Source organism: Strongylocentrotus purpuratus, unplaced genomic scaffold (assembly GCF_000002235.5).
Source record: "Strongylocentrotus purpuratus isolate Spur 01 unplaced genomic scaffold, Spur_5.0 spur5_scaffold_14, whole genome shotgun sequence".
NCBI classification, from domain to species: domain Eukaryota; kingdom Metazoa; phylum Echinodermata; class Echinoidea; order Camarodonta; family Strongylocentrotidae; genus Strongylocentrotus; species Strongylocentrotus purpuratus.
In genome coordinates this window covers 31,586,820-31,612,786 of record NW_022145599.1, presented here as the reverse complement: position 1 = coordinate 31,612,786, position 25,967 = coordinate 31,586,820, and the positions used below count along the sequence as shown (strand labels likewise).

Below are 25,967 nucleotides of genomic sequence, written 5' to 3'. Positions count from 1 at the left end.
AAGAATGATGAAGATATGATTACGTGACATCAGACTCACCATTCACTGCTTGGACATCTGGTTTGCCACCTTTTCCTCGGAAGGTCTTCTTTACGTTGCGAATCCTTATAAAAAAGAAGAAGAAAAAAACAGGTATGTATATTTTCATATTTGCTACATGAAAACAAATTATAAGTATTGGGACATAACCTGTTTATCCCATTAAATATCAAATAAATACATTGTGACTGGCAGAGCAAATAAAGATTGTAATAATACCTTATTCCATTTCTCCCTCTCATAGCTGCTGGGACGGGTTCGACCAGTGCGTCATCATTGGTAGCTGTATGCTCACTCCCGTTATTATCCTGCAGGAGTCCAGTATGGTCATTTGGACCCTTGTCACTGCTGCCACGCCAATAGGAGGGTTTCAGGAAGAACACAGGAGACAGGCTCTGGCCATAAGCTCCTATGGTCAAGAATCAGTTCAAATTTCAATTATACTCTAATGGCAACTTATGATCATAATTCAGTAATTCAATTCATCACTACTTGGAAATGTAAGGGACATACATGTACCATAGACTTGTACAATAATTCTTTTAAAAAAAAATTGAAATGACCAAGAGTAGGTTTAGAGTCTGCTTAGAATTTGTATAGAGTCTGTTTAGAATTTGTTTAGACTTCATTTGAAGTCGATTAAGAGTAGGTCTAGAGTTGGTTAAGAGTTGGTTTAGAGTCTGTTTAGAGTTAATTTACAGTCCGTTCAGAATCCGTTTAGAGTCTGTTAATAGTTGATTAAGTGTAGGTTTAGAGTCCATTTACATGTAGAGTCTGTTTAGAGTCTGTTTAGAGTCTGTTTAGAGTCTGTTTAGAGTTTGTTGAGAGTCGGTTTAGAGTCTTTTTAGAGTCGGTTTAGAGTCGGTTTAAAGTCGGTTTAGAGTCCTTTTACAATAAATTTACAGTCCGTTCAGAATCCATTATAAGTCTGTTAAGAGTCGGTTTATGGTTTGTCTAGACTCTGTTTTTGAGTCAGTTTTGAGTCGGTTTAGAGTCAGTTCAGAGTACGTTTAGAGTCCATTTAGAGTCAGCTTGGCGGTGTCACCGAGGCGTAACGTCTTACCAGGGACAACATTTTCCAGGTAGATTGCCAGGAGCAGGTACAGGATGATGTCCACAAAGATCATCACAAGCGGAGCATACGGAGGAAAGTAGCCGTCTCCAAGGTTACTAAACTGGACCCCATTGCTAATTTGCTCAAACAGCACACACTATGCAAGAAAGATAGGAAGATCAATGTTAAGATGGGTTAGATTAGTAGATGCCTTAAAGCCCCACTGCACTACTTATACCTACTTGCGCCCTCTATATTGCAAACAATGCCTAAGCAGTGATCCATTGGTTCCCCATGGTCCCCTTTTTCTTATGTTAATTGAGAGTAGGTTTGATGAGATAACCACCTGTCAGTGATCATGCAGGGAGGTCTAATCCACCTGGCCAAACTAGTGCAGATAGGCTTAGATACTTAGATACACTTGGGTTAAAATGCCAAATTACCCATAAAATACACTCAAATAGACATTCTGTCATTACCTCCTAAACTGATGAATAATACCTTTATCATACTGGGTAATTTGAAGGTCCTCCTGAGAAGTTTTTTGACAATAATACCAATACTCACATGGAGAATAAGATTGGTTTTTTGTAAACCACTATAATTTCATTTGAGATAAGAACTTATAGAAATATATGCATAAATCTATATTACTGTTACTAATCATGTCGAGGAACTTTGAAATCAAATTATTCCCTTATCAACTTGACACATTCATACAAAAGAAAACTAATGTATGGGATTCATTTCTTCATATTCTGTTGTTCTGTTGTTTTCCATTCACTTCCCTATTAACATTTTGGTCGCTTCCTTTGCCTCTCTGCATGGTTGCTCATTTGCCACACATGCAATTTTGCACAAAACAATATGAGCCGTTTAAGGGAAGGATTGCATTAAGGGCAACACAAAGGCTTTGCATAATTACCCATTTCTTGTCTTGATTAGCACCATGGCAACCCTTTTAACACCGATATAGATTAATCTTGTACTGGAAACTGTTAAATGATCTGAAAGTCTTTGGTATATCTATCCCATGATAAATAAAAATGGGGCACAGGGAGATTATTTGTGTGGCATATAAAACATTAAAGGTAAAGACCAGTTTTGGAGACGCCCCCCTCTCAATAAATGAAATGGAAGCTCTTTTTACCAATCATGTGAAAGAATATGTTTTGACTAATACATGATGATACGAATTTTGCCGAGAAACCGCCTTCTAATTGATATACTTAGTAAATTTGTATATCTATTTGGACCTGATAGATATCGGGCAAGTGTCGCGCATATGTCGCGTATTCCCATATACATCTTTCTGTGTACAGTGCTTGTAACTTTACCAAGACTGGGCCAAATTTATTATCATTTTGATGATTCCAGAACCTTGCAGTACCCACTAATACTTATATGCTAGATGATCAACCTTTTCTGATCGATTCCACAACGTTTCTTTCACAATGCAATCACATGACCATAACTGGTCTTTATCTTTAAACTGTTTATGAAGACTACTTTCTCAACTTACCCTATCCATGAAGAAAGCGATAGCAGTGGGAGAGAAGAGACAGAGGATCCAGAGCAGCCCAGCAGGAACCGTCTCTGGGCCCAGGATGGCAAGAGGGATGTACGGAATCACGAAGAGCATTATGAAGAAGCTACCTGCGCCTCCCGCAGTGGTGGCCTTCTTGAACAGTGGCGAGAACATGAAAGACATCGTCACCACTAAAGGAAAGGATAAAGATAAAGAAGTCGTTAAAGATAAGGTTGAGTTTTGGGAAGAGGTGAAAAATAATTTGTGAGCGTTATCATTGTTATTATGCAAGTGTGGATAAAAAATGTTCCCTGAAAAGCATGGCTCTTTAAATGCCTCAATATTCTAAATATGGCATGTCACAGCATAAAAGTCTGGACAGATTTTTACGCCACATGTTCTTGTAGTCCCATATACACATTTCTGTGCACATTGCTTGTAACTTTACTAAGACTGGGACGAAATTCTTATCATTTTGATGATTCCAGAACCTTGCAGTACACACCAATACTTATATGCTAGATGATCAACCTTTTCTGATCAATTCCCCACCGTTTCTTTCACAGTGCAATCGTATGACCAAAACTCAACTTCATCTTTAAGCACAATATAGGCTGTCTTCATCAGCTTGATTTTCCCAAATAACCTGCTATATTCAGACTCGGGATATTATCCCAAAATTCGAAATTGCTTCTTTACCAGACCGTTACGCTCATCACAAACTAGCCCGGACAGGTGCAAATTAGACCGCTATTTCCCAAATGGCGGGATATTTTGGAAACAAGACCAAGATTTCTCTGGATATTTTCTCAACCAAATATCTCGCTAATTAACTGCAAGCTGATTAGACGCAAATTAACTGGTTAATTTGAGATTGGGATAGTTAAAATAGCGGGTTAGTAAGGATCTGTAATATGCCATATATGTGAACAGCCTTCAAATGATAAACAGCCCCTTTCAAAGAGAGACTGTAAAGCCTCGTTAACATATGGTCACATGGCCTCACAAAACCCCTGGGTTACAAATAATCCTTTCAACATGTAAAATAAATTAATGGCATGGGGGGGGGGGTGAAGAAAAGCAACTGTACGTAACAAAGTCCCCTACTCACTAAAAGGGACTTGGTAATATTGTTCAGATGACAGAAATGGTGCTAAGGTAGTGACTTAAATGCTAGATGTAAAATTAAAGATAATCTGAAAGTTTGAGTGAAAACGGACCATTATTAATGATAACAATTGGGAAAAACTGATCCGATTGATTCCTTAACTCTCCCAACTATAATATTACAATTAAATTACATTTAAGGTGAATGTAAATCGTCACAAAGCAATGAATTGACTCTATATACTATTCCAGACATTTAAGCGTTGGAAGAATTTTAAAAACCTGTCTTATGTCTTATTTTCAAGGAGAAGCGGTTGGGAAAATTCAAAAATGGTTGGGAGAATTTACTGTTAATCACTGTAGAGGGTGTTGCACAATGACACCTTCAACAATGTTAACAAGTCACTTTAAGGATCGTTGAGATATGACACAAACAAACCGCTCCAGGAGGAACTGATTCACAAAGATCCTAAGTCGAACTTAAAAATTATGGAGAGCCATTTGTAGCCTTAAAATAAAATATATTCAAAAGCAAAAATTCAAGAATTTTACACTTTTAATAAAATCCACATCGAGAACATGAATTCTCCTTGATGATAGAAAATATGAATGATTTGAATAAACATGTTGTGCCTTTTTAAATAACTCTTACAAAATATTTTCAAAGATGCTAACGGCTTTCCATAAATTTTAAGTCCAACTTAGAGATACAACTGTAAGTTCAACTTAGGATCTTTGTGAAACACCCCCAGGTTTTTTAACATGTACATGTTAATGCATGGCAACTGCGTGCAACAATGGTCAAATGGGTATCGTTTAAAATTAAATGAATTCCACAATCTATTATTAGACTGTCTTACCTGAGAGGCCATAAAAGAAGAGCCCAAGGAATATGAGGAAGAAATTTCCATCGGGGAATAACGTGATGGCCTTGCTGAATCCTGCAATGATTATACCAACGATGAACACAATGCCGATGTACACGATAATCCATGACAACCTACGAGGTGGAACAAGGAAACAAACCATTAACCCTTAAAATACAAACAATAAACATGAATCTCTCAAATTAACGTGAATGAAAAGATATATAGCAATGTATACTGCCATGAGAGGATCTGTTTGGAAAGTGGTCCCCAAGATGACATTACTATTTTCATTGGGGTCAAGTTAAACAAGTTAATCCAAAAAAGTCTACTACTACTAAAACTACTACTTCCACGTCTACTACTACTACTACTACTACTACCGCTACTACTAGTCTACTACTACTTCTACTACTACTACTACTACTACATCTACTACTACTACTACTACTACTACTACTACTACTACTACTACTACTACTACTACATCTACTACTACTACTACATCTACTACTACTACTACTACTACTACATCTACTACTACATCTACTACTACTACTACATCTACTACTACCTCTACTACTTTATACTACTACTACTACTACTGTTGGAAAATGGTCTTCTTCACATCTGTGAGGGTAATGTACTACCCAGAAGCTCAAATGTACAGTATATATTTGGTTTACTACCTACTATTGAATTCAATGTCAGTATAGCATCGCCATAATTTTCATTATCCTTATCATCATCATCAAAACAATCATCATCACCACTATTATCATCATAATTGTTATCATTATAATCAACCTAATCATCATCACCACCATCACCACCATCAAAACCTCATCATCATCATCATCATTATCTCCATCATCGTCATCATCATCATCATCTCCGTCATCATCATCATCATCATCACCAACATCAGATCATCATTCACCACCATGCTACTCACCAGAAGGTGACATTGTTGAGCCCCATGATCTTCATCACCTCCTTGATCTTGCGTTCTTTCTCGATGACCAGCGTGGTCAGGAGGACGGCCGTAAAGGGCATGTAAGCCAGCACGATGTAGACCGACACCGTGATACGCAGCGAGTCCAGAGAAAAGTCAAACTGGCCCTTAGGGAACATCCGGATGGATACGTCGGGCATGGCTAAGCTGCTGTCCCCAGTCACTAACTGGAAGATGGGATATGAAATAGAAATTAAATATAAAAATGAATATAACATGGATATAAAAATGTTCATATCCTTCATATCCCTGAAAGGTGTTGGACCTCTAATGCTCTTCTTTACGCATATGTATATTGTTAATTAACTAGAGCAATGTATGTATATTTACATCCTAATACATGTATATCTGTAAATCTTATGTTGAAAGTTCAAAACCCTTACATTGAAAAATAAATTTGAACATTTTTGTTCTATGAACAGAGCGTCCCAGACAAAATTTGAAACATGAAAACAATGATGATTGTGAGAAAACCATGAGATGGATATACAAATAATTTCTTGCTTTACAAGCAGAAGTAATATGCACCACCTAGCAACATTGTTTTAAAAATGGCATGCCAAAATCCATTTGTGCCAGATTTTTGGAACACAGTGAATTACATTAATATCTCATGCAGTGAAACATTAATATCTCATGCAGTTAATGCTAACATACATGTAACATTAAGGAAATGTAAGCTTTTATATTATTCATAGCCATCCATGTATCATGTAAAAGCTTATTACTTCTACTTTATGAAAAGCAAGAAATCGTATTTATATATAAAGCTATTAATATCTATCTATTATTTTTTTCACAATACGCTGAATACGGTATCTATGGATGCACATATATTCCTTTCTAAAACTGTTCATGGCATTTGAAATGAAAAATGTGTGTACATGCAGTGTAGAAAAACAATACCGGTAGCTTGAAACTATTTACATGTACAGGTGTAGACATATTTGAAATACCTTGTTCATTAGGTAACAGATATCTTGCTGATAACACATACAAATGATTGGTGATGGATAACTCTATACAATTCAGATCTTGGATGACCTTAAAGGTAAAGACCAGTTATGGTCATGCGATTGCATTGTGAAAGAAACATTGTGAAATCGATCAGAAAAGGTTGATCATCTAGCATCTAGCATCTGCAAGGTTCTGGAATCATCAAAATGATAATAAATTTGGCCCATTCTTCGTAAAGTTACAAGCACTATACACAGAAAGATGTATATGGGACTACCCTATATCTCTCACAGTCCATGAGAGAAACAAATTTACCAAATATATGAATTAGTAGGCGGTTTCACGGCAAATTTTGTATCATCATGTATTAGTCAAAACATATTCTTTCACATGATTGGTAATGAGAGCTTCCATTTCATTTTTTGAAATTGGGGCGTTTCCAATACTGGTCTTTACCTTTAAGCTACATGTATGAACTGTTTGTTACTCTCCTATGTGTACCATATTTATTCTAGTGTCAGAAAATTAGGGAAATGTATTTCGAGAACTTTTCAATTGATAGCCAGACTTTTAACACTACTACATGCACACTGTAATGTTTTGGAGGAGATTGTTGAAAGGTGATTCTGGGATGTTTAACATGCAATAAATGGACAATTTGGACCGCTATGAGTGAACAAACTTGCAGAAAAGACCACGTTGAACAGTACCAATGTGCATACGCACATACATTGTAGGACAGGTATTTTGAACTATTTTCCTTCAGCCTACTGACTTGAATCCTTTGTCTTTCTTTTGTTACATGGTCTACAAGTAGAACTCAGCTTTTCTATCATAATTGTTTACTATTTTCCTTCACTTCATAGAGTATCATACTTGTGGGCATAGATGTACACTGCCAGAATGTTTGTTCTCTCCAGAATTGAACGAAGGCTTAAACCTTTGAATTTCTATTGTTATACAATCTGTGTGGTTTCTGTGTGCTTTTAACTCTCCAAAGCCTTTAAATAAATACTTGAAAATTCAACGAGCGGAATTCATGACGTTGAAGAAGATATTAACCGTACAGTCACTTTGGCATAACTGAGGGAATACTGCTAGATCAATACTATTATTTTCATAACAAAGCACAGATGTCAGTCCGATAGATAGTATACATGTATATGAATAAGAGGTGTTATCAAGGATATTTTATCAAAGTAAGAAACACAGGGTATTGGGTTCAAATACAGTGCAAACAATGTTGATACACTGCAAACAATGTGCTTTGTAGATGTCAGAAAACTCCTCATAAAAGATCTTAAAATGAATTGCATCAAAATATCATGGTTGCAAATAGCAGATATGAACAATCTTGATTGCTGTTCTAAATTTGGCAATTATTAGTTTTTTCTTTCAATTTCAACTTAAACCTTGTAGGTATCAATGACACATAATTGGCTGGATATTCAGTGTGCTTGCTATTAAATAATTTCAAGGCAGAGATAACAATCAATGAAATCATTGTACACAATTTACTTGTTTGCTTCAGCACAATGTAAGGTTTGATAGTTACTGTTACAATTGTCTCTTGTCAAATTTCTATACAAGGACAATTGTCTTTTTGGAGCCAAAAGGCTGTTTTACTCATACATTTTACATTTTACTTAGAGTTAATGCCCTTCTGGCCCCATAAACAGACAATATTATTGTGAGAAGACAGTATGCAAATATACAGGCCACAACATTTTAAGTTCAACTGTATTGAACACATGTGCTGAAGCATGCAAATTCAAATAGATACATAATTGTACATGTTGTTTTTATTTCCTCACATGCAAGTGACGCAGATAGCATTATTTGTACAGAGTAAACACTACACCTTTTTTTAAGTTCCGAGCATTCTTACCCCACTTCATTCAAGCAGCCCTAGTTTGATTAAAGCCATGTCTTTGATTTAGATATTATTTTAATCAATAATTACTATGACAGTATTTGTTTTGATCCATTTTCCATTAAGCTTCATATGAAATTTTGCCATCAAATTTTTTGGCGAAATTGGGGCTCCTAAGTCCTTTACAGGGGCTTTAACTGTAAGCTACTGAAATTGTTGCATTTGATTGACTAATAGCAAATTTTTCATGGAAATTTAGCATTCGTTATTGATAACAAGTTTTATGAAATGGGGCCCAGGTTAGCTCCACATGTATGTACATTAGGCATGTGAAGCCACAGCAAGCAATAGGCCCCAAACTGATTTATCTCTTTCAATGGTCTATTTTCATAATGTAATCAAATGTAATGCATACGTCTTTGTGAAGTGCCTAGATACAAATGATTTCAGTCACTTGTTACAAATGATTGTATCTAAATAGTAAGAATGCGAATTGCATGATGCAGTAATAAGTTGAGTATTTGTAAATCGTTGCTAGGTATGACAAACATTTTGGCTTGCCCTACCTAACAACACGAAAATGGCCTATTGGTACGACAATCTACATGTAGCACCATTTCTGTGTAATGTACATGTGCAAGTACATTAAGATAATCTGTTTAAAGACTTAATGTTTTTATGACAATTCTTCATTTATTGCTGGGTAAAGTCCATAATTCCAGATTTAATTGCAGGCCAAATGAGCTTAATGGCAATCTTAAAGTGGTTAATAGCAACCGATCAAAGGTGATTGACCCATGACCTAAAACAATTAATGTTGCGTACAGTGTGCACCAGTTGTGTTTCTCTTTTTTTCTCTTTTACATTTATTATGATTCCTCTCACAGCCTTTCCTGTGTATGTAATAAGTGTAGTTTTTATAGTGAGCGCTTTTACAGATAGAACTAAAAAATATTACCTAAGTGGTTCTACAGCCAGGCCTACATTGAGATTTGAGAGCATTTTCATAATGCTAGAAACGTCATAAGGTAGATAACACCCAAGAACCATCTAAACATCCCACTATGTAACATTACATAATAAGGCTTCCCAGTGTTTAGGTACATGTATATTTATAGACATGATCTGCATTGTGAGGTTAGTCTTTAAGTTCAGACTCTGGTTGCTGAAAACTGCTGTACAGTATGCCATGATAAAAGCAATAAATGGATAGTCTAGTGCACACAATTTTTTTTTAATGGCATGTCCAATAATAAAATGAATGCATATGAAAATGTATTCAAACATATTTACCTCTGAAAGGGAACTTGAATAACAACAAGTAGGCATAGTAGATTCTTGAATAAATCAGCCTTAAAGGTAAAGACCAGTTTTGGAAACGCCCCCCTCTCAAAAAGTGAAATGGAAGCTCTTATTACCAATCATGTGAAAGAATATGTTTTGACTAATACGTGATGATACAAAATTTTGCCGGGATACCGGCTACTAATTGATATATTTGGTAAATGATTATATCTATCCGGACCGGATAGATATCGCACATGTGTCACATCTTTCTGTGTACAGTAACTTTACCAAGACTGGGCCAAATTTCTTATCATTTTAATGATTCCAGAACCTTGCAGTACACACCAATACTTATATGCTAGATGATCAACCTTTTCTGATCGATTCCACAACGTTTCTTTCACAATGCAATCGCATGAATAGAACATCTTTCTTATCATCAATGTTGTCAGCATAATCATAATCGTAATCATCATCACCATCAACCATCTCCTCCTCCTCATCTTCATCCAATCTTCTAATTTCACTCACATTAACCAAATTCAGTTCTTGAATGGGTGAGAATTTTGTTCAATCATCACTACCATCGCCATCATCATCCTTATAATTACATTGTATCATCATCATCATCATCTTTGCCATCATAATCCTTATGATCAACATCATATTACAACATCAACATAAACAACATCAACATAAACACATCATCATCAGTGCTGTTTTACCACCATCAATTACCGGTACGCCTAAATAAAAACCTGTTGTATTGACTTTGGGTGTCAGAAAAGTTTTTTTTTTTTTTAAACTTTTTTTTCGTCGCCCTCTTTGGGCCGATATTTTTCAGATTTGAATGTTATTGTTGTTTTTTTTTGTTTTTTTTCCCCGCCCTCTTTTGGCTGATATTTCTCAGTTTTTTTAGTGCTTTAATACATCGTCAGCATTCAATTGATATCTTTTTCATCTCATAAGTATCCATGGTTTGCACGAGTGAGAATTTTGGAATTATTTGATTTTATGCATTTATATCCCATTTAAACAAACAAAATACATGTTATTTTATTCATTAATTTTTTTAAAAATTTTAAATGCCGACTGTAGATTTTCAGATTTTTGGGTCGTCACAAAGGGCAATACAACAAGTTCTTATTTTAGGCCTTATTCTAATCATTCATTATCACGCTAAACCCTGACCATGAGATGTTCCATTCAGGCTTTAGACTTAGTAGCAGAAAAGTTAAGAGGATATAAGTTTGCAGGGAACAAGATTCTCATTTTCATCAATGCCATCAACATCATCATCATCTGCCTCCTCCTCCTCATCATCATCATCATTAAACCATCATCATTGTATTCATCCTCATCTTCATCGTTGTCATCATCATCATCATCGTCATCATTGCATTCATCATCATTATAACCATAACCATCATCATCATCATCATCATCATCATATCATCATCATCCCCATCATCGTTAATGTATTCATCTTCATCAACATCCTCTTCACAAACATCCTCTGACCAAGGAATCATAATAATAACTCACCTTCACAATCAGATGTTCTACCATGGCTTGTATGGCGGAGAAGCCAGAGTAAAGATAGGAGTTTGCCGGACACTGATAGGGATATGTCAGACCGTACTCAGGATCCGCAGAATAACAGTTTGGAGATCCTGGAAACAGACGGACAGATAATGAAATGGAAAAAGAGACAAATTGAAGTACATGTACATGTATGTCATAAAAAGGAGAGAGAGAGAGAGAGAAAAAAAAAAGCTCTACTAGCATTTACTACCGTAGTAGTAGTTGTTTTTCTATGTTCTTGATTGATTTGAAATTATGTTCAAGAACCTACAATAATCAATTATATGAATAGAAACAATCATATATTAATCATATTAAACTGCAATTACCTCTTGAACACAACATTTTTCCAAACAAGCATATAGTAAATTCAATACTATAAACATACAGGTGTATATGTAAATAAATCTTTTTCATTCCCAACAGCTTTGGAAGAGATCACGAGCAGCACAATGATCTAAAATTACTCAACAAAACTTTTTATTGAAATATACAGGAATAAAATAATTCAACATACCACTACCCAAATATGGACCATCATTCAGAGTCACTGCTCCGTAGGTCAGCCTAATCTTGTAGGACAAATTGGACGGGAAGGCGTCATCAAAGACCAAAGCCATGCTTATGTTAGCTGTTCCGTTGACCACATCGTTCAAGATCTCGTCCTCCGTCGCATACCCGACATAGCCCGGCGAGGCAGACACATTCAGCAGCGACGCCAGGCCAGAAACAACGCTCTCTGCTTCTGCCGTATCGGGAGTGAAGGCGATGGGAAATTCGAGGGAGGACGGTGCGAAGCGCGGATCAAAGAGGTCATGCGATTTCAGGGAGGAAGAGGGGATAGCGGGTAGAGGATCCGTTTGAGTGGTGTAGCGCAGGGTGGCCAAATTGGCAACAAAAATGAGGGAAATGAAGATCTCCTGTTCAGAGAAAGATAAAAAATGGATCAGGGTACAATTTCTACACTCCGTTGTTCATAATTTGTTAAATATTTGGTTGATCAAGAGCAATCTGAGATACACAAAATTTGGTTTCTATTCGCTAATACTATACAGGTACCGCAATCAAAATGAGCTCACTGAATTAGTTATTTGTTAAATAAATGGAAAATTAGAAATTTAGGAATGTGTCAGGACATTTTAAGTCCTTTATGATACAAAACTTACTAACCTTTATGTAATTTACTAAAAAGTATAAAAATCATTCAATACAACAATTTTATTCTTATACTAAGATTTCTATGATACAGGTACAAAGTACTACAACCGCCAGCAAAACAATCTTTCAATTAATTATTGTGCAGTCAGCAGATCAAAAAATGCTATCAAAATATCATGTTTTTCCCAAACAGAACCACCAACATTTTTTAAAGTTTTTCAACTAATTAACTTACCTGAAACGTAAGCTGTTTAAATCGCAGCTTGAAGAGAAAATTGCGATATAGGAGCCAGTATAACTGGTTCCCAAACTTGCTCATGATGAGGGTGGAATTCGGCGACTAGCTGTGAATATTAGTTCTTCTCTTTGTCTCTAGACCAATGGGAACTGCCGAGACAGACAGAAAGGTAGAGAAATATTGGAGAAAATAAATTATACATGTACAACCCACCAGCTGCATAATAAACAATTCTGAATTACTTTCTTCTTCTTCTTATTTGGGTTAAGTCTACCTCCTTCACTAAGTTCACAGTTGAAGATTCTTGCTTCACTTTCTTCAAAATTTAACTGTCATGATCAGGACATGGTACAAATGTAATGAAGAAAAAAATGTTTTAAAAAGTAGCAAGATATATTACCATGGGCGTCAATCCTTACATAATACCTATTGTTCAGGGGGATGAATGAATAGATCATCCCCCCCCCCTGAACAATAGGTATTACGTAATGATTTACGCCCATGTATATTACCATATGCTTCAAACATTTTAGTAAAGAGTTTTAAAGTTAAAAGAATAAAACAATTATATGTCAACCTACCCAACAGATAAAGGAAGTCTGAATGACTATGTCAGACCTTTACTTGCAAAGTGTTATAAAACTTTGAGTACCATACTATAAAATGGAGAGTTCCAAATAAATTTGATATTCACCGATGCAATACTATATTGTACTGGATAGTTACAATAAATCATTTGCATTGTGAAATATGTCATACAATCTACATGTCCCTGACCTAAAACAATTCCAAATTATGGTAATAAATTATCAAATTGTCATTTTTCAGACATAGAGAGGCATATAGTTGATTCATTCACAAATGAAAGAACTTTTCCTTCAACTGGAGTTCATTGCTATAATTGGCCCAGCTCCAAAAAAAGACTAAATTCAAATTTGAGACAATGCCAGATTTACATTGTAATGTACATGTAGATCTATTCTGTTGGCTGAGAAGTCAATTCCAATGGTCTGTCAGTAACAATGAGAATTTAGGTTTGTGACGTAGTCTAACTGGCATTGTATGTCTAGCTATTATTATTATTATTATTATTATTATTACTATTACTACGAGTATTAGCCATTGGTAATATTATTACATATAGAATAGAATAGAGTTTATTGACTCTTGCGATCCCCTTCTGAGAGTACAACACATAATACATGATCACATGTACATGTCATGATAATGGTACATAATAAAGAATACAAACATAGCATAATAATACAAATAATACAGAATACAACAAACAACAATACAAACATAATACAACGATAAATACTGAGGAAAGATAAAACCTTGGCTATGTTAAACATAAATAAAATATCAAACATTATTATCTATACATGTGAGGCTTCCAAGTGGTACAATAAATCAGCGTACCGGTATTCAATATCTTAAGCCCAGTACCCGGATGACAGATCAAAATTGTTTTTGTATTGCTCGGGCCGGAACTTCAAATTTTGATATCGATATCATACAAAAAACAAAGCCATATTTACTGCTGAGGTAAGTCAAATTTTGTTATTTCACTATAGAGTCTATAGTCAGAATAATATATCGGTAGATAATAATAATAATATTGTATGGCTTTGTTTTCGTGCGATACAAGAATATGCGATGAGTGAGAGTTCGGATCACAAAATGCCCTTGCATATAATATTGTAAACACAACACCCACTAGTTGGCCGGCCAGCGCCAGCAGCCCGCAAGCCGCCACCGCGACGGGCAAGCGTTCCTGTTGACATGATACTGGTACCTCGTAGTCGTAGTAATACTTGAAATGCAAAGCACGATGGAAGCCGGTAAAAAATCAGATTATTTGATCAAAAACAGGAAAGGCAGACTATTTCAACACAAATATACGCTCACGAACATATCGTAGAATATATTTATTCTGTTCTCCTTCCACACCTACCTGTTCAATCGGTTCAGATTCGATAATAAAGTTCCTTCCAAAAACGTGTCAAGTTTATATCCCGATCACCCACTTCCAAGTGTACAGTGCAGTGCATGTACTCTACGTCTGCTATTATGATGACCGTATAGCTATAATTAGCTTGCCTAGCTAGCCTACCTATTCATATTACGTAATCACGTTCCTCGCGGCTGAGGCGTATCTAGGGAATCGTGTGATCACGAACGGTTCTTTATCCATCTTTCCACGAGTGGAATGGAAAATATTGATCACAACATAACAGGAATTTTCCATTTAGTGAGGAAGCGTTGCTCTTTCTGAAAAGCATAGTAGTAGAGTAGTCGCTCTATACATATACACAGAGCGAATTTAGATTATTTTTTTTCCACATATAATATTAACAATGACAGACAATAATAAACGTAATGATATAACATTAGCATTGAAAATATCTTTATTGTTTTTTAGTCTTGTATTTGCAAAATGTTATGACTACAGCCTAGCTTAGGCTACAGGAAATAAAAAGACGAACCTACTTGAAAGCAATGCTTGTAATGTGTAGGTTAATTGACAATAATATAATTATAATTAAACTTTCATATAATTATACATTCATAACTAAATTTTGAAACTAAATTACGGAATAAAAAAACATGACAGACGACAACAAAATTTAAAAAAGGAAATAAAAACAAATAAGAAACAGTAGCAGGATGACAAGATGATGATGATACATAAATAAAATAAGAATGAGTGAGTGTCAAACAGAAAAGGGGGAAAACAGCAGAGAGAGAAGAAGAAGACAGAGAGAGAAAGGAGGTAGAGGGTGGAAAGAGAAATGGGTAAAAAGAGAGAGGGGGAAGGAGGGAGGGGAACAGAGAGAGAGAGAGAGAGAGAGATAGAGAGAGGAAGAAAGAGACAGAGAGGGAGAGAGAAAGAAAGGGTTGTCATAGAGGAATCATTTTTAATTAGTATTATATGGAAACAAATCATATACGAGTCATAATTTCGATGTGATAAAAATCATGATGGCCAGTTTGGCCAAATACGGAAAAGAAAACAAAACGGAGAACTACTTATTCTGAAACGTCCGCAACAAAAAGTGCTTGAGGGCATTTTTGAAACCACTTTTTCTTTTAATGTGCCGGGAAGGGCATTCCCATATTTTGGGCCAGTGAAAGAAAAGATTCTGTTGGAAAATACGGTTCTTGCTTTTGGTAGGTGATAGTAGGCTAAATCTACAAATTTTAACACCAATTGATTATGTACGTGCACCAGAGGCGGCCCTCCGGCTAGGGGGGTGGGGTGGGGGCAGGGGGGAGGTACCCCAAAATTTCCCCTTTTTACTTAGGAAAAGTGCCCCTTCATATAGAGGAAAAGTGCCCCTGTTACTTTGTTAAAGTGTCCCTTCCCCTTTTCACGTCTGATAAATGCCCCTTTTATTTTGAAACGTGCGCCTTTTCCTCGGACAAATTTCCATTTTCCTTTGCAATAAGTGTCCATTTTCCATTCTCATAAGTTCCCTTTTTAATATAGTAAGTGCCCATTTTCACTTTTAAAAAGTGTCCCTTTTTCTTTGTAAGAAGTACTGCCCCTTCCCCTGTTAATAACTACCCCATTTTTAACTCTCATATTAAAGCGCACCTTATATTCTAACATGTGCCCCTTTTCGTAATGATAAGTGCCCCCAATAAAAAAAAGCCCCTTCCCCTTCTCATGAATGTCATTTTTATCTTTGGTAAATGATCCTTCTCGGGTTAGAAAAGTTGCCCATTTTAAATTCAGATAAGAGCCCCCTCACCTCCGATTATTGCCCCTATTCAAATCTGAGAGATACTAGTACTCGTTTTACTTTGACAAGTTCCCCTTCCCCTCCTGATAAGTGCTCTTTCCATCTTTGATGAATGTCCATTTTCCGCACCCTTCATTCTGACACGAGCCCTTTTTGTTTTCTAATAAAGGCTCTTTTCCTTCTTAAAAGTGAGAATGTGCTTATAACCCATCAGGACTCGATTCATTCCTTTGAAGATGTATTTTTTTCGCAATGCAACCTCACAAATCTTAAAAATTGTCCTCGCTTGGTTCACTCGCTCGCAAATGAATTTTCAGTCCATCGAACCCAACTGCAAAGTATGAAGCTTCAGTAATTTATCTTGTACGGTGAATAAAGAGAAACAAATATTGAAATCATCCCTGATAATGTAATGATGAATCAGAGTGTAGGGATATTTACCAATGTCTAAAAAAAAAAATTCGCTTTGAGATTTCCCTTTGTAGGTGCCCTTTTTTGTTGGTGTCCCCCACTTTGGAAGTCGCTCCGCCGCCCCTGACGTGTACCCTCATATAATATATTACCATTATTATGTACTTCGATTATTCTCGTATGTCATTTTCTTTTGATTAATATGTATGTTTCTTTTTCTCCATAATTATTATGTGGAAGCAGGTAACGTTGTATTATTTTTGTTTTGTAATTTGGATATTTTTATATATTTTTTTGTTGCTTGAAGTTTGATAGAAATCTATCTCTTTACTATGCCCCATCCTCTTTAGTAACCATGGATTCATCCCGCCCTGGCCGAAAAAGCATAGCCCTATTTTTAGTTCAGAGATTGCAGGAAAAGGGCACGCAGTTATACGAAACCGTGGTATTATGATATTATGTTATGGAGATATTAAGTTTCGTCATTATGTACATATATCATGTAAAAAACATTTTGACATGAAGAAATTATTATTTGTATATGTTGTATTATACCTTACATTAATATGTTCTTTGTTATTCAGTTATATTATATTTGGAAAAATGCTGAAATAAAATAAAATAAAATCATATATCAGGCAGAAAAAGGAAAGGGAAAATTGTTTCACCTCAGTTTGGTCAACTTCTCCATCGCAGGAGAGGCCACAATCAACCAAATATGCTGCTTTTAAATGGCTAAAATTAGTGTTAGTATATCTTCCTGAACAACCATCGTTTCGGAGCAACGCGACGTGACCTCGCATTAAATACTTGAGCATACATGAATAACATACCAAGCAATAAAGGCCCACACCTTAGGATTGAAATGAAAATGAACATCGCTGACGTAACAATGACGTAATATTATGTAGAAGGAAAAAAAAAATTTCCTACAAATTGTAAACGCAGGTAAATATTCATTCACTTCGATCCATTTTAATGAATAGCATTTGAAAAATTAAGAGATAGCATGAGAGAATCGACATCCCTAAAAAAAGATAATTCAACAATAATGTTATTGTTCTCACACACGTGCAATTTAGTTGCACCCCAATCATATCGTCAGTGAAATTTCTTTTTTCTCAATAAAAAAGACTTTGTACCTGTTCTGTAATTATTGTCTGCATAAACTCTCGATCCCTCTCGATCTCACGAATTAGTTACCATTAGCAAAAAAAAATAATCAGATCGCAATAAAGAAGACAGGATTCTATTCAAGATTACAGTGAAATCGGTAAACATTATAAGAGTAGTTGAGAGGGTGTGATATTAATGCACCGCTCAGTCTATAACACTATTTAAAATAAATGAAGGATGACAAAATACCTGTTTGCGATGGTGGTCAAGATATTCCACCGGAATTTTGAAGATGCCCATTCCCTAAAAATTTAAAAATCGCGACCCCCTCCCCTTCTCTCTCTCTCACTCTCTCTCTCCCGGACACTCTGGCTCGAAATCACAAAGGAGGTTTGTCGACAAACCTAGGTTTATGTGCGTCATATGACGCGTTTTGACAAACCTTGGTCTGAAATGCATCAAAGCGCGTCATTATGACGCACATAAACCTAGGTTTGTCGACAAACCTCCTTTGTGAATTCGGGCCTCTATTGTAATCTTTTGAAGCGATGGATCAATTTTGTTCGCAATATGTTAATGCGTATGCACGTGATAACATTATTGTTGAATTACAATGTATCTATTTTTAGCGATGTCGTTGCTCTAATGCTATATCTTTGCAAATGCTATTCAAAGGAAAGGAAGTCGATGAAAATTAACATTTCTTTGGAATATTGAAATAATGAAAGACATGTAAAATATGTCAGTTCCGGTGGTTTGTCATCGAGAAGAAAAGCTTTGTATTAAAATATAATTATTTCTCTCTCTCTCTCTCTATCTCCATTTTCTCTCTGTCTGTCTTCATATCCTATGCCACCCCCTCTCGCTCGCTCTGATATACTTGAACGTGTATATTTTTTTCCTCTCTCTATTTCTCTCTCCCTCTCTGTTCATGTTCTCTGCCTGACTTGCTTTGTCCCCCCCCCCCTTTTTTGTTTAAAGCTCACTCTCTCTCACTCCCTCTTTAGCCATAAAAAAGTTACATAATTATCGCAATATTGCTTTCATGCTTGCGGTTCTACCTGTGATAATTATAAATATAAAATAAATATAAAAAGCATACTAGAATCTGCCATGATAAGACGTGATGCCTGTATTTAAAAAATCTGTCTGTACTGGGAGCAAGAAGGGCGCGAACCCTATGAGTCAAAATCGCCTTATTTGGCTCTCAGCAGCAGAAATAACCTATCGTACTTAATATTATTATTTTATATAATTATATCTCAAAATCTATTTAATATCATAGTATATCAAGGTTCGGGTTGACCTGCGTGTAATTAACCATTGTATTTTGTTTTATATGCACGTACAATTGTTTTGTTGTGTTCCTTTGTTATTTTGAATAACGTGATAAAATAAAGTACAGTATCTCCAACTACTTTATCAAACTCGTGTGTGTACTTATAGATAACATCACTAGCAATATGTTAATGATATAGAAACACATTTATTATAGACAAAATAAACATTGTGTTTTATAGCAAAAGAAAATTTGACATCAATTACAAACACGAATTTTCCCACAACAAATACCAAATTAATAACGAAGTGCAGAAAAAAGTGTATTTTGACACAGTACACAATTTATTAATACTAATAAATATGTAAGCCGAACGTACAATCCAGACAGTTGTCAACGTTAATGCAAAATAGCATAGCCCTATTTTTACTTCAGAAATTGCAGGAAAGGGGCACGCAGTTATACGTAACCGTGGAATTACGGGCACATCAGGCAGAAAAAAGAAAGGGAAAATTATTGAACCTCAGTTTGGTAAACTTCTCCATCGCAGGAGAGGCCACAATCAACCAAATATGTTGCTTTAAAATGGCTAAGGGTTAGAACATCTTCCTGAACAACAATCGTTTCGGAGCAACGTGACCTCGCATTAAATACTTGAGCATAATGATGAACATACCAAGCAATAAAGGCCCACACCTTAGGATCGAAATGAAAATGAACATCGATGCCGTAACAATGACGATAATATGTAAAAGGAATAAGCCATTTTTCCTACAAATATTTCAAACGCAGGTTAATATTCATTCACTTCGATCCATTTTAATGAATAGCATTTTGAAAAATTAAGAGATGGCATTAGAAAAACGACATACCTAAAAATAGATAATTCAACAATAATGTTATTGTTCTCACGTACATTTCAGTTTCACCCCAGTCATATCATCAGTGAATTATTTTTTTTTTACAAAAAAGACTTTGTACCTGTTCTGTAATTGTCTGCATTGTAAAAAAATCAGATCACAAGATGCCTAAGAAAGAAGACATGATTCTATTCACGGTGACTGTAAAATCGGTAAACATTCTAAGAGTAATTGAGAAGGTGTGATAATGCACCGATCAGTCTATAACAGTATTTAAATGAAGGACGAAAACATACCAGTTTGTGATCGTGGTTAAGATATTCCACCGGAATTTTGAAGATGCCCATTCCCTAAAAAGTGCACACCGACTTTGAAAATCGCATCCCTCTCCCCCCCCCCTTTCTATCTCTCCCCCCCCCCCCCCCGACACTCTGGCCCGAATTCACAAAGGAGGTTTGTAGACAAACATAGGTTACTTTATGTGAGGCATATGACGCGTTTTGACAAACCTTGGTCTGAAACGCATCGAAGCGCGTCCTAATTATGACGCACATAAACCTAGGTTTGTCGACAAACCTCCTTTGTGAATTCGGGCCTCTATTGTAATCTTTTGAAGCGATGGATCAATTTTGTTCGCAATTTGTTAATGCGTATGCACGTGATAACATTATTGTTGAATTACAATGTATCTATTTTTAGCGATGTCGTTGCTCTAATGTTATATCTTTGCAAATGCTATTCAATGGAAAGGAAGTCGATAAAAATGAACATTCCTTTGCAATATTGAAATAATGAAAGACATATAAAATATGTTAGTTTCGCTGTTTGTCATCGAGAAGAAAAGGGAAGTATTGAAATATAATTATTTCAAGATATCTAACTCGGAATATATTTTTTCTGTCTGTCTGTCTGTCTCTCTCTCTCTCTATCTTTCCATTTTTCTCTCTCTGTCTTCATTTTTTCTTCCTACCGTTTTATCTCCTATGCCTTACCCCCTCTCGCTCGCTCTAATATATACTTGTACGTTCTCTCTCTCTCTCTCTCTCTCTCTTTCTCTCTCCCTCTCTATTTCTTCTCTCCCTCTCTTTCATGTTCTCTACCTGACTTGCTTTGTCCCCCCCCCCTTTTTTTTTTAAAGCTCACTCTCTTACTCTAGCTCGCCATAAACAAATTACACAATTATCGCAATATTGCTTTCATGCTTGCTGTTCTTCCTGTGATAATTATAAATATAAACTAAATATAAAAAGCACACTAGAATCTGCCATGATAAGACGTGATGCCTGTAAAAAAATATTTAAAAAATAATAATAATAATTAAAAACCGTCTGTACTGGGAGCGAGAAGGGCGCGAAAAATATGAGTAAAATCGCCTTATTCGGCTCTCGGCAGTACAAATAACCTATCGTTCTTAATATTATTATTTTATACATATCAAATTATATTTAATATCATAGTATATTATAGGTTTTGGTTGACCTGCGTGTAATTAACCATTGTATTTTGTTCTATATGCACACTGTACAATTGTTTTGTTTTGTTCCTTTGTTTCATTTCTATTTTGAATAACGTGATGAAAATTAATAAAATACAGTTTCTCCATCTACTTTATCAAACTCTTGTGTGTACTTATATGTTAACGATATAGAAACACATTTCTTATAGACTTAATAAACGTTTTGTTATATAGCGAAAGGAAATTTGACATCAATTAGAAACACGAATTTTCCCACAACAAAATACCTAATTAATAACGAAGTGCAGAAAAAAGTGTACTTTGACACAGTACACAATTTATTAATACTAATAAATATGTTTGTGTGTTTGTTTTATTTCCACCTTTTCACATCAATACAAAGAAGCATCATACAAATTAATATAATGAATAACATGTAAGTTTGACAAAATATGTTTCTAATTAAAATACAAGCAAAAACAAATATATTGATTGGCGCCAAACCATCATGAAAACATAATCTGCATATAAATAAAAAATAAGGGGAGAATGGATATCTTGTGTATGTTTAGCAAGTTTCTTACAAAGGAAAGAGCCGAACGTAGAATCCAGGCAGTACACTATGGACAGGAAATTTAAAAAATATATATATATTTAAAAAAAATAAAAAAATAAATAAATAAAAAAAATCAAAAAAAATCTAATTTGATGAATATTGATGGAAATCAAACCCACATATTTACTAAAACATTTAATGACTACTTTGTACAAGGAGGCAGCACCTAGGCCAGTCAAATACGAAGATACAATGTATCATAATTCTAATTGATTTTACAACATTCTGAACCCAACTCCCGCCCCGCAATAGATATTGAATATAACTTTTGGGTTTTGTCTTTATATATATATATATATATATATATATATATTTACATCTTTATTTTTCTTAAATGTATTTATTATGTAATTTTGTCTTTATATCCCACAGATCCGACAGAAATATCAATAAACACACACACGTCTTTATAGGCCACGCTAGTATCAACAAAACTATACTTTAAAAATACATAATACCAGTCCTTATACTTCATATTTTTCATTGTCATTATCTATGAAAGTTGTATTACTATACCCCACATATTTATTCATGAACCCTGCAGAAGTGGCAGTACCAGAAAAAGGAGGGCGAAGAAGAAATTAAAACTACGATTAATGTATTTCCGCTCTTACTTCATAAATTTCTTCAAAGATTATGTACAAAAACGCCATTTTAGTTTTCTCGATGACTTAATTGACTATGATCGCCTTTACTCCACCCCTTCAGCTCTCCTCTCAGATGTTATGATCTGTGGCACTCGTCCTTTTCTCCCCGTTACATTCCTCCAGGCATGGTTATCAATGAACAATAAATATATGACTCAAGTATATAAAACAAATATAATATACTGCCTGTATTTAAGTCGCTGGATTAAATCAATAGCCACCCCTTTCGTCGCTGGTGCACTGATGGGGGGGGGGGGGGGGGCTTGGGGAGCAGGTGCCCCCCAAACAAAATAAAAAAATAAAAATAAAATCAAACGTGGCTTATTTCGAACAAATGTTGCTGAAATGACATGACTTCCCGGATTTTTTTCCTCACTTTTGCCCCCCCCCCTCCCCCCCCCCAAGAGTGGTTGCTCATTACCCCACGGCCTGTCGTTATAACTCCCATGATATGGAGAATGGCCCCAACGACCCTCTAGTTCTTCAGAGTACAAATGTACCAACCTGCAGTAGGCCTACGTCTTGAGTGATTTGACAGACAACGAAAGCCAAATTAGAGCCCCAATCATTGTACCAGAGCCCATCGTCGAGAGACAGGATGACGTAGAGATTATCCCAACCTGCAGTAGAGTATATGAAATTCATATACAGGAAAGTGTGAATACATTAATTCGAGCCGAATAATGATGATGATAATAATATATATAATAATGATGATGATAATAATATATATAATAATGACGATGATGATAATAACTGGATTATTTTGCACCTCTTCTAGGATACGAGGCGTTGTCAATTATTCTAAGTACTAGATGTTTTTTTGAAGAAGTATAATGTGACTGCAAACAGATTTCGCTTGCAACTTCGTACGTGTGATTCAAGTGACAGCTAGCAAGTAATTACTAAAACATCAACTGGTTTTCTGGTGACCAATTGATTCACAGACTAGCATAGTTCAGATTTTTATTTAGACATTAATTTGAGTCGTTGCACGCGAGGTGCATCGTTTGCCCGACGTAGAACTGCGTCTTCGTTAATGGCACCATGATTGGGTATTCATCGCACAAAAAATGAATGCAATATGTGTAAACAATGCTTGTACTAATTATTGACGAATACGCGGACCCATATCTTTCGAAGGCTCGATTAACACAGATAATAAAGCGTTTGAAATGCAGGCGCGGATCCAGAGGGGGGGGGGGGCGAGCGGGCCTCCCCCCCCCCCCCCCCCGGAAAAAAAAAGAGAGAAGAAAGCAAAAGAAGGGAAAGGGAAAGAGGAGAGAAAGGGAAAGAAAGAAGAGGAAGAAGAAGAAAAGAAAAGGGGCAGAAGGAGATGGGGGGGGGGGGGGAGGCGAAAGGGCCTTGCCTCCCATGCTGTTGCCCCCCCCCCCCCCCAATTCAAATAATAAGAGAGAAAAATGAAAAGAGGAGATACTGGCGAACTGAGGGGGGAGGCTTGGGGGAAATCAAATTCGAATGTGGTTTATTTCTAATTCAATAACGGTGGATTACAAATAATGCTGAAATGACATAATTTCCGAGATTTTTCCTCACTTGTTAGTAAATTATACCTTTTTATGTGTTTGTTGGAAAATGACGAATTCCTAAATTTACAGCCTCGAGCTCGAATGAAGAAAAAGGAGCAGACAACTAACATCTTTGAAATTCAGACAAGGATTAAGAGTAGAGATCGGTACAACGCATCGTCTTCTTTCTCTAATAATTTAATGAAACGTCAAAGCTTCCGCGCTTCGCGCAGGAGTGGGGATACTGAATTCAGACAAGGATTAAGAGTCGAGAACGGTACAGCGAATCGTCTTCTTTCTCTCATAATCTTATGAAACGTCACTTTGCGCGGTAGAACAGTGAATTCAGACGAGGATTCAGAGTCGAGAACGGTAATACGATTCGTCTTGTTTCTCTGATGATTTAATGAAACGTAAAAGCTTCCGCGCTTCGCGCGGGAGGAGGGGGGGGGGGGGTAAACTGAATTCAGACGAGGATTAAGAGTCGAAAATGGTACAACGAATCGGCTTTTTTCTCTAATGATTTAACGAAGCGTAAAAGCTTCGCGCGGGAGGGGGGGGGGGGACTGAATTCAGACGAGGATTAAGAATGGTACAACGAATCGTCTTGTTTCTCTAATGATTTAATGAAGCGTAAAAGAGGGGAGGGGGAACCTGAATTCAAACGAGGATTAAGAGTCGACAACTGTACAACGAATCGTCTTGTTTCTTTAATGTTTTAAGGAAGCGTAAAAGCTTTGGGAAAACTGAATTCAGACGAAGATTAAGAGTCGAGAACTGTACAACGATTTGTCTTCTTTCTCTAATGATTTAATAAATCGTAAAAGCTTCCGCGCTTCGCGCGAGGGGGGGGGGGAGGGAACTGAATTCAGACGAGGATTAAGAGTCGAGAACTGTACAACGAATCGTCTTGTTTCTCTAATGATTTAATGAAGCGTAAAAGCTTTCGCGCTTCGCGCGGGAGGGGGCGGGGAGAAACTAAATTCAGACGAGGATCATTTTCGAAAACGGTACAACGAATCGTCTTCTTTATCCAATGATTTAATGAAATTTAAAAGGAAGCGCGGGGGGGTGGGAACCTGAATTCAGACGAGGATTAAAAGTCGAGAACTGTACAACGAATCGTATCCTTTCTCTAATGATTTAATTAATCGTAAAAGAAGCTATCGCGCTTCGCGCGGGAGGGGAAAAACTGAATTCAGACGGGGATTATTTTCGAGAACGTCAAAGCTTTCGCGTTTTGCGGAGGAGGGAGGGGAAACTCGCCCCTCCCTATATCCACTCCCCCCCCCCCGCATTACGTCACTACTGGTCACCATTACGTACCAATATTTGGCTCGCATAAATTCAATTTTGCCCCGCCCCTAAGAAATCCTGGATCCGCGCCTGGAGATGAAACCTCGTGTGCAATGCGTTAAGTATGCCCAGTCTGTCACACACAAGTCTTCATTTTGACGACGTCAAATACCTGTGATTTCAGACACTCCGGAGTCATTTTCGTGTGGTAACGATGTACGTGTACCACTTGAAATACAACATTACCGAACGAGTGTCTTGTACAGTACCACACGTGTCCCTGTGGTATCAAATATTCCTGT

General features: G+C 36.3%; 2 protein-coding genes across 6 annotated transcripts in view; both read right to left on the bottom strand.

The window, feature by feature from the left end:
- Positions 1–5,757, bottom strand: part of LOC588724 (ATP-binding cassette sub-family A member 5) — a 31,482-nt gene extending 25,725 nt beyond the window's left edge. For all 5 annotated transcript variants that reach the window (XM_030984739.1, XM_030984741.1, XM_030984740.1 and 2 more), the window contains exons 1-6: positions 5,550–5,757; positions 4,589–4,728; positions 2,616–2,812; positions 1,103–1,250; positions 259–448; positions 40–104 (exon numbers count right to left, since the gene is read on the bottom strand). In XM_030984739.1, the coding sequence (XP_030840599.1) occupies positions 40–104; positions 259–448; positions 1,103–1,250; positions 2,616–2,812; positions 4,589–4,728; positions 5,550–5,749 (940 nt within the window). In that variant the 5' untranslated portion in view covers positions 5,750–5,757. The remainder of the gene's footprint in view (positions 1–39; positions 105–258; positions 449–1,102; positions 1,251–2,615; positions 2,813–4,588; positions 4,729–5,549) is intronic.
- A 5,438-nt stretch (positions 5,758–11,195) lies between these two features.
- Positions 11,196–14,773, bottom strand: LOC594376. Its single transcript, XM_011674698.2, has 4 exons — positions 14,664–14,773; positions 12,704–12,855; positions 11,828–12,230; positions 11,196–11,399 (listed from the first exon to the last, which is right to left on the bottom strand). Exons 2-4 carry the CDS (start codon positions 12,785–12,787, stop codon positions 11,230–11,232), a joined length of 657 nt encoding a protein of 218 aa, XP_011673000.1. The 5' UTR covers positions 12,788–12,855; positions 14,664–14,773; the 3' UTR covers positions 11,196–11,229.
- Positions 14,774–25,967: the final 11,194 nt, after the last annotated feature.

What these genes read in the sequence shown, in the direction of transcription:
- LOC594376 (XM_011674698.2), bottom strand. Translation starts at nt 12,787, where the DNA reads ATGAGCAAGTTTGGGAACCAGTTATACTGGCTCCTATATCGCAATTTT. An exon ending in TTAAACAGCTTACGTTTCAG is followed by an intron (nt 12,231 to 12,703) that starts GTAAGTTAATTA and finishes TTCTCTGAACAG; the next exon opens with GAGATCTTCATTTCCCTCAT. An exon ending in TGGTCCATATTTGGGTAGTG is followed by an intron (nt 11,400 to 11,827) that starts GTATGTTGAATT and finishes GTCTGTTTCCAG; the next exon opens with GATCTCCAAACTGTTATTCT.